Source organism: Protomyctophum bolini, assembly GCF_963924005.1.
Source record: "Protomyctophum bolini genome assembly, chromosome: 4".
Lineage (NCBI taxonomy): Eukaryota > Metazoa > Chordata > Actinopteri > Myctophiformes > Myctophidae > Protomyctophum > Protomyctophum bolini.
Window position 1 is genome coordinate 17091315 of NC_137865.1, and position 9905 is coordinate 17101219.

General features: G+C 43.7%; 1 protein-coding gene across 1 annotated transcript in view; it reads left to right on the top strand.

Annotated features, from left to right (window-relative positions):
- plxnb2b (plexin b2b) overlaps positions 1–6497 on the top strand; it is a 204363-nt gene extending 197866 nt beyond the window's left edge. Inside the window, exons 34-38 of the mRNA XM_080761560.1 lie at positions 894–1041; positions 1847–1911; positions 2116–2191; positions 4174–4248; positions 6371–6497. Coding sequence (XP_080617686.1) covers positions 894–1041; positions 1847–1911; positions 2116–2191; positions 4174–4248; positions 6371–6475 — 469 coding nt within the window. The 3' untranslated portion in view covers positions 6476–6497. The remainder of the gene's footprint in view (positions 1–893; positions 1042–1846; positions 1912–2115; positions 2192–4173; positions 4249–6370) is intronic.
- The last annotated feature ends 3408 nt before the right edge of the window (positions 6498–9905 follow it).

The following is a 9905-nucleotide window of genomic DNA, read 5'->3' on the forward strand; positions in this document are numbered from 1 at the left end:
CATCACAGTGATTATTTATAGGCGCGTCATCTCCCGCTGCTGTCCGCGGTCAAAATCATCTCGCACATATGTTTTTACAGAGCTAGTAAAGCACTGTTTGATTAAGCATCTAATTTAACATGTTATATTGTTTTTAATTGCGCAGTTTTAATTGCTTGTACAGTTGGAAATATCCCACCAATTTCAAATTACATATCGTCGATGTATGCCTCTTACAAAATATATGTATATTTTTATATGATATGATATGATATATGAACTTTATTTGTATAGCGCTTTTCAAAACATAGTTCCAAAGTGCTGCACAGAACAAGATTAAAAACAACAAGAAACACACAGTAACAAAATTATAATGGCACACAAAACAATATCAAGCATGTATGTACAATTGACTAATTAAGTCGTTAAAAAACACTCACTGTATACTGTATACTGTAAAGGTGGGACTTAAATAGGGGGATGGATGGGGCTACCCTAATGTTCACTGGCAGTGCGTTCCACAGTCTGGGTGCCCGAGCGGAAAAAGCCTGGTCACCCCGGGTAACTAGGTTTGTACGAGGGACAGCCATACATACGTAACTTTAGATGCCTGTTGCAGTTCAGACAATGCTCCTCCGCTTGTCTACGACAGAAAAACAGGTGCAGACAAAGTCAACGACAGCTCCCGGTCTGACGGGAGTTTTGGCCTGGCGTACGTCCAAATTCAAAGTCACGCTGGAATGATGAATGCCGAAAATTGCGGTGATAAATGAGGGCCATGGATTCTCACACCATTACGTGATGCTATAATCAATAATATCTTCTTTTGCCAATTATTCGGGCGGCTAATCCAGCTCACAGGTTGAGAATGGCGCGTATATAATAACATTTTCTCTTTGACATTCCTGCTTTAGCCTGCCTTTGAGGTTCTGGGTGAACATCCTGAAGAATCCCCACTTCATCTTCGACGTGCACGTGACCGAGGTGGTGGACGCATCGCTCTCCGTCATCGCCCAGACATTCATGGACGCCTGCACCAAGAGCGAGCACAAGCTCAGCCGGGTGAGTGTACTGTACTGCTTATGGGGTGGGGATTTAGGGGGGGACAGGGGGTACTGTACTGCTTATGGGGTGGGGATTTAGGGGGGGACAGGGGGTACTGTACTGCTTATGGGCGTGCAAGAGGGAAAGTGAGTAGGAGGATATCATCGCTGGGGGCTGAAACCTTGTGTGTCCAACAATGTTATTTTCCAGGAAATGGAAATGAAAAACCTGGGTTCCAAATAATGGATCCAATGTAGTTATTCCATTCATACACTCATAGATACAGTATAATTTCACGGTCCATTTGATTCCTATCATTAATTAGTCTATCATTAATTTAGCTAGGGACCTCCTGGAACCCCCTCAAGGACCCCACTTTGAGAACCAATGCTATAACTCACACAAACAGAGAAGATGCCATTCAATCACAAGATCTTGTTAATAAATCCTACAAGACAGTCTTTGGGCATGTCATTATAGGCGGAAATGCACAAGATAGCCAAAGTAGCACATCTACAGTACAACTTCACAACATGCTGCATTGCAACATGTTGTGAATTGTGTGTTGTTACTATTTTCGCAACTTTTGCGCTACACACCACGTATAAAGTAGGGCTTTTTTTAAGCATAAAAGGATGAAAAATGGAGATACAGCTTCTGCCCGACAGCGACGATATGTGTCTGCAAAAATGGAAATTAAGCAGGGGAGCTGCCGGAATTGAACCAAGTGGATTAAGTCTGAGCGGAGGAGATTAAAGGTCGCTGTGACCGAGGGAGGGTCAGTGTTTTCATTAACATGGTCTCTGCACCCTGTGTCCTGCAGGATTCTCCAAGTAATAAACTACTCTATGCAAAGGAGATCTCGACCTACAAGAAGATGGTAGATGAGTAAGTCCAGTCGGCACTTCGCCAAACGCACTTCCAATCTATTTTTCCCCCCAGCTTAAAATGCTGATGGATTGAGAAAGGCTTGTCATTATCAATTGCATCGTGATAATCATCTAATCTCTGTCCCCCCTTTTCTGTCTGTCTGTCTGCTTGCGTGCTTGCGTGCGTGTGTGCGTGTGTGCGTGCGCGTGCTCATGCATGCAGCTACTACAAGGGCATCAGGCAGATGGTATCAGTCAGTGACCAGGACATGAACACTCATCTGGCTGAGGTGTCACGGGTAAGAAGCACATCTTCCTCCTCTTTCTCTTTGTTTGGTATCTTCCCTTGTCTCAGGTGACATTCACACCAGAAAGCTTTGCTGCAATTAAAACGAATCCTGCTGCGCATTGTCAGAAAGTGCACTTCGTTTGGCAGGACGAGTAATAGTACATTCATCAATTGCTTAAGGAAACGCATAAAAACACTGCAGTGTATTATAGCCTACAGAATATCTGTCTGTCTGTCTGTCTGTCTGTGCGTGCCGTAAACATGGAGTGCTGTCACTGTGTGGGGACTGGGCGCTGATGTCTGTTATATCAGTGCACTCAGCGCTGTGCCTCCATGCCCAAAAGAACAGTGCATGTCTGCGTGCGCATAGTGATTTATTTTATTACCATAGATTTCACTGTGTAGGCTAGTTTATGAATGGAACACATTGATAAAGGTCCCCCCTGCTGCGTTTCCAATTGCTGGGGATGACAGTGTGAAGGCAAACCGCAGCAAATTAAATATGCAAGAATCCCAACTTCTCCGCCCATTCGCATCGAGTATTAGGTGAGAATGTGACCTCAGTTGTTACTTTAAAAAAAATCTTCTAAATCCTAAAAGTTGTTTCTATGTCAGTAAAAACATTCGCTCTGAAAGAATATTCAATGATTTGTGCCACATTTTCACGATTTTTCAAAAATAGCACATTTACAAGCTCGTAGCGCGGCACTCGGTGGCACGCTATGATGAGATTATGATGAGATATGAGATTTATTGACATACAAATATACAGTACTATGCAAAAACATCATATATTCTATCTTTTTTGTATTTGCTCTTTGAGAGTGGTTTTGAAGGAGAGTAGGGATTCACATTCATTGGGTAGGGAGTTACACATTTCTTTGTGGCGTAGGAGCAATATTAATTTAACCCCTTGTTTGAGCCAAATCTGGGTTTAATGTGATTTGTGGAGCTCCCTCTGGTGGCTGGTGTTGACGTTCAGGAAATTGTTTGTTTGACAGGTACATGGTGTCTTTGTGGTGTCGCATATCTTGTAGAACAGGCCCATTGCAAGTTGCTGTACTCTGTCATCTACCCTAAACCAGTGGTTCCCAAACTGTTTCATGTCAAGGACACCCAAATTGATACTAATTAGCCCACGGACCCCCTTTTTAAAAGATATGCCAGGGACCCCCATAACAGAAGATTTTTACGGCTCTATAGCAGTGATTCTCAACCTGATCCGCCAGTTCAACATGCTTTAGTCTACACACCGCCATTTAATGGCATTTCTATCTCTGGGACTGGGACCCCCAATTTATATTGTAAAATCAATGTTAATTTAACTCTGAGAGTGTACAAATGGAACCAAATAACGGGTCCATTTGGTTCCATTTGTAACTCAGAGAGTTACATACCCATAAGGGTCCATTTGGTTCCAAACTATCATTTAGCTGGGGACCCCTGGAACTCCATCAAGGACCCCTGGGGGTCCCGGACCCCACTTCCAGCCATGCCCTAAGCAGCCAGTGGTTCACAAACTGTGGTGCGTGCACCCCTTGTGGTGCGCGAGAACCTTCTAGGGGGTGCACGACATGAAAAGGCTAATGGTGGTGCTATAATTTTATTTTAAATATATTAACATATGGCAATATATGGCAAGTATATGCAGAATAAAGCCTATCCTGTCAAAGGAATGGGATGTTCTGAAGCCAAAAGGCTGTATAGTATACCTCCTACTTTTTCTGCAGCTGCAGATTGAGCTGCCCACAGCTCTCCTGTGGGTAGTTCAGACTTCAAAATGATATGTTTCACGATTCACTTACTTTTGCTACTTGAAGTGGACTGATTGCTAATAATTTTGTACTTCGACTTTGTGTGTGTGTGTGTGTGTGTGTGTGTGTGTGTGTGTGTGTGTGTGTGTGTGTGTGTGTGTGTGTGTGTGTGTGTGTGTGTGTGTGTGTGTGTGTGTGTGTGTGTGTGTGTGTGTGTGTGTGTGTGTGTGTTCTCCAGACTCACACAGACAAACTCAACACACAAGTGGCTCTCTACCAGCTCTACCAGTATGCCAGCAAATACTACGATGGGGTAGGTGTCCATTCTGAATTGAATTGAACTAACAAGCTAAACATTTTAAATAAATAAAAAAACATCAATCTGGATAAACACACTTTGAAATGGAAGAAGAAGAAGAAGAAGTGGTTCTCAAATGGTTTAATTTAAAGCAGTCGGTGCATTATTAGGCCACAAACTTCATAACTCTTATATCACAGGTCCATTACAGACCTGTAAGGGTCCATTTGTTTTGATTGATTGAAATCTTTATTAACAGTTTGCAGAATTACAGTACATTTCAAGCACAAACTCAATACAAAGACTGTTAACTGTGAGTGGACGACCCAATTAAGCCTTACACTTGTTTACAACAGGGTCCACATTGTTCAATTCATCAAAACATTTAGAGACAAACAAATAGACACTTTTATGTAGTTAAAGAACAGAACAGGAATTCATCATATAGGAAGCGAAAAGGGAAAAAAATATATATACAGTGAGGGGAACAGGGGGATAAAAGAAAACGAAAGACAGAGTGTAGGGCGCCTGCACACAACACCATGCGTTTGATGCCATGTGTGCATATGTGCAGGCACCCAACACCACGTCCATACAAAAACATAGTACAATCCAGATAAAAATTCAGCTTTTACAGAGGCCAGTTTCGAATTGCAGCCATCCGTAGGTGCCCTTTGAGAGCAGTTTTGAAGGAGCCAAGGGATTCACATGTCTTAATGACTGTTGGTAGGGCGTTCCACATTTTGGTCGCATAGGAGCGAAAATAATTTAGTCCCTTGTTTGTGCCGAATCTGGGTTGTACATGGTTTGTTGCACTCCCTCTGGTGTTGTGGGTGTGGACTTCGTTTACATTAAGGAAGTATTTAGACAGGTACATGGGTATCTTGGTGGTGTATCGAATCTTGTGGACCAGACCCATTGCAAGATGCTGTACTCTGTCGTCGACCCTAAGCCATCCCAGCCTGTCAAAGTGGGCAGGGGTGAGGTGGGTTCGGGGGGTGAGGCCAAGTAGGAGCCTGACCAGTTTGTTTTGGGAGGTCTGGAGCCTTGTTTTAAGGGCCTTTGAGGTGCTGTGGTACCAGGAGGTGGATGCATAGTCAAAGAAACCTTGTACGAGGGCTCCTGTTAAGGTCTTCAAGGTGTTTTTGTCGACCAGTGAGGAGATCCTGTAGAGGAATCTTGTTCTTTGATTGACTTTTTTGATTACGTTGGTGGCCATCTTATCACCGGAAAGATTGGCCTCCAGGATGGAACCTAGGTAGGTAATTTTATCCTTCCGTGTGATAATATCGTCACCCACTCTAACCAAGAAGCCATCTGCCTTTTTGAGATTACTATTTGATCCGAAGAGAATGGATTCAGTTTTTCCCAGGTGTAAGGATAGTTTGTTATCAGCGAGCCAGGTGCAGATTCTACCGAGTTCATATTAACTATCATTAATTTAGCTGGGGACTCTGTGGAACCCCCCCAGGGACCTCTGGGGGGCCCCGGACCCCACTTTGTGAACCACTGCTGTGTCTCACCCAGACGGAGAAGATTCCATTCAACCACACTAACCCTGGCATCCATATTTTGGGAATGTCATTACAAAACGATGTAAAAAAAACGATTAAAAGATGTTCAAAAATAGCAAAGCTCTCTGCAAGCTTGTATTGGCTATATTTGCTATTTCTTTTAAATGGGCTGCCTTATGTGGTTAAACGCACCACTGCCCACCATATCATTCTTTTTTTTTTCTCTCTCGCTCTCTCTCTCTCCGCTCTTTTGATGGGGAGTCTGAAAAGTGAATTTTAATTGAAACTTCTTGTGGTACGTGAATTGGAAAATTGCTCTGGGAATAGATTTTTTATGAGCTTCTCGTATGCATTGCCACTTCGGGTTGTGCAAAGGGGGATAAACAAAGCCTAATGAACAAGTTAGATAAACAAATAGGCCTGTCACTCTCCTCCTGAGTGGCGCGCGCACACTGGCGGGGCCGTCGACGTCGAAGTGTTGCCATTCTTGCCTCCCTTTCTCACTATCATTCTCCTCATCCATCACCCATCTCTCTGCCCATTCCCCCTGTCTTCCATGTCTTCCCTCTGTCATGTCCGTTCCTCCGCTGTCACCCTTCCTCCTCCCCATCCACCCCACCCAGATCATCGCGTCCCTGGAAGAAGACCCTGCTGCCCAGAGCAAACAGCTGACCCTCCGGCTGCAGCAGATAGCGGCCGCCCTGGAGAACAAAGTGACTGATCTCTAACCCGTACTGGAAGAGAGGCGGGGGTTGGGGTGGGGTCGGCTGGGGGGGGGTGAGCGGTACGAAGCTGCCAGTGCGATTGTGTGTGTGCGTCCCACCACCCCAGGGGCTTATTTCTTCCGTCAGAGAAGGAAAACAAGGGAATAAGGAAAAGGAGAGAAGAGAAAAGGGACCACTCGTCACAAAATAGGGCTTATCGTCTATTGTTACAAACGTACAGCCCTGGGACGACTTTCGCAGTGCACAGAGTAGATTAGCTGGGACTAATGGCATAACAGGTAGGGGTCACACTGTCGCAGGTACGTACGCCTTAAAAAGCTCGCTTGCCAAACTTTCGAGGTCCACACGCTCACTCAACACTTCACCGAAATGCTTCTCCTGGAACGCCGTGCGAGAATGAAAAAAGTAAAGACTTCTCAGAGAATTAAGCCCCTGGATGTGGGAGCGAGCTGGCGTCAAGAGTTAATCAGATGTTGAATTTCTTCTTGTGTAGAAAAAAAAAAGGTTTTAAGAATTGTATTATATATTTTTTTTAATCGTGCAGTCTTTATGCGGAAAGCTTTATAAGGAGAAAATTATCTTTTTAATGGACCGCCTTGTGGTGTGTGGATAGTGTTTCTATTTAGCCTGTGGGTGTGTACATGTGCGTGTGTGTATGGGTGTGTGTGCGTGCGTGTGTGTGTGTGTGTGTGTGTGTGTGTGTGTGTGTGTGTGGAGTGCAATACGTGAGCAAGCACGTGCATACCTACCCACAGTATGTGCGTGTTTGAACGTGCGTGTGAATGTATGTACCGGTAGGTTGACGCCTACTCGTAAGGCTTGAGGGCAAAATAAAACTAAATGTCATTTCAAGGTCACCGACTCACTGACAAGTGGGAGCCTGCTGTCATCATTTGACAGAGACCAAAGGGTTCCTGACGGGGACATTGGTTCATGGAACAAAGCACAGGCTCATATCAGTGACGGGTTACCAATAGTTTTCACACACGGAAAAAGAAAGAAAGAAAAAAGTTCAAATTTTCTTTTTCTTTTTTTTACTCAATTTTTGCTTCAAGCTCAATTGCCATTTGTGCTTACGGAAATCAATAATAGCACAGTCTGTCTCCCTTTATTGTGCAGCGACACATTCCACTCCGACAAAAGCACAGGAAAAATGGATTTCAACATAATTTTTTTCTTTTACAAAAAAAATGGTTTAGTTATTTGCGGTCTTTTGTTTTCAAATACTTTTTTAACGCTTCAAAAAACTTGTCACAGCCTCCCGGAGTCCTGAACAAAATAAATGTCATTTCTAATGTGATGGAGTCACTCACTCATGTCGGCGTACCATGAGCGACAGCACTGTAGGGAAGGACATTTTCACCCAGCATTTCATCCACAGAAGCGGTCGCCAACCTTTTCTGGATTAGGGCAGTGAAGGGCACACGCATTGGACCACTTAACCTTTCAGCTGCTCGTTGGTCAGATGGGTGGCGAGAACTTTTAGAGCTAAGTTTGTTTTAATGATCTATCGATCGATTGTGTTCCGTCTTGGGTCAATGGAACAGCTGGTTTCCTAATGAAATTAATTTTTTTCAAGGTTTTTTCAAGATTTGCTTTTAGTATTATTTTTCTTTCTTTTATATTAATGTTGTAATTCAAATGTTTTGTATTTTGTCAATTATTTGGGGGCCCACTTGCAATATCCTGATGGCCCACCAGAGGGCTCCCCACAGGTTGGGAATCGCTGATCTAACGGTAAACAATGCAGCAATACACCAGAAGACACTCCACCTCATTCATGCATCTGTAGTGTTTGATTGTTGTAGTGCTGTTATGTAGTATTGCACATTATTCACAATAATCATTAAGCATCTGCCTCCTCTGTTAAAATGGTCGATGTTAGTCATTTTGCCTAAGAAGCATTTGGTACTTACAGTAAATGGTACGTTTTTTTCAAATGAGTATTTTCTGCCTTGGTATGATGCTGTGGAGGTCTGGTTGGGTTCAGTCGTGTATATAATTGTTATAGTAATTACAATATTGATATGTCGGTGTCGGCTGTCAGGGTCACAGTGCGACAAACAAACGACAAACTAATGCTTAATTGTCACTTATTAGGTGCGCTGTGGCCTCAGAGCTGCTATTTTCATCAAGTGACACCGCCGTTCATACGACCGTTCAAGTATAAAGTTGAAACAGAGCGTCCATCCCTATTCTGGGGGGTGAATGTCCAGCCAAAATAGATACAGTATACAAGGTCACTCACAACGTGTTGCGTTGCAAAGTCGTGTGAGCTTTACATCGGCTATTTTTGGTGAAGAAATTTGGTGTAGGTGGAAAAAAGACACAACCGTCACTTGGAGGTAGTCAAAAGTTAAGCCTCCCAGCCTGCCCAGTAATACATGTCCAGGTGCCTCTGACCAAGACACCTAACCCCCAACTTCTTATCATCATGACCATCTGAGCATCCATCAGCTAGGTGAAGCTGATCAGATCCTGCCTGATGATGAAGGGCAGGGAGCTCTGTCTGGAGCAACCCATTACAAATGGGTCTGTGACCCAGAAATGGGTCCCTACCCATGGTTTGGGAAACAGTGTTTTAATTTAAAGGGACGCTGTGATTGGAGCAGGACCAAATGACGTGACTGAGTTGATACAGTAGGTGAGGATGAGGAATGAATAGGAGCGACGGCTTGCTCAGTCTCTCGGTTGAATGTTTAATTTGAAATAAATGCCAATTAATCTCACAAACTCTTGGGGTGTGAGGGACTTTAGAGTATATAAATTTGAGCAAAAATGCTTTGGACCCCAGAATGTTAGTGTTCGGACTTCGGGAGATTAGCCGAGTATCCGACAGACTCGTTAGCGATCCCTGCCTCTTTGGCTAGAAGTGATGTTTACACTAAGCCTGAGTCTGCCTGCCTGTCCTGTCCGCATGCCTGCTCTCTCAGCATGGTATCCTGGCATCCCAACCAACAGCACTTGGCGCTGCCCACACAGCACAGTGCAGAGTGGCACTCTGTATAATGGAATCAGCGGGGGAGGCTTTTGATCTTAATTGCATGCTGACTGCAGACTCCATCCTTGTCACCGCTATTGTTTACCACGACTCCTCTCACTGCAATGACAGTGATGCAAAACGCTTCTTTCAGAGCCTTTCTTTAACCAAAAAACGTGCCTTATTGAATAGGATTATTAAAATATATAAGTTCTAAAATAAATTATGACTATTGGTAACCTATAGGTGATTATGGCAACAATAGTGCTATAGACACAGCAATGTATTTGGACTTGTGATATTTTGTGTGCGCTCAAAAAAAAGAAGAAAGCTATATACCCTCTGCTGCAGTCATTTGTTTGCCATATAGGCGGAAGACATTTCAGTATGATTTATTTTCTTTTATGGTTGCAGTTTTTTGGTCTGTGCATTTCCTTTGGGTGTGTCTGTGGT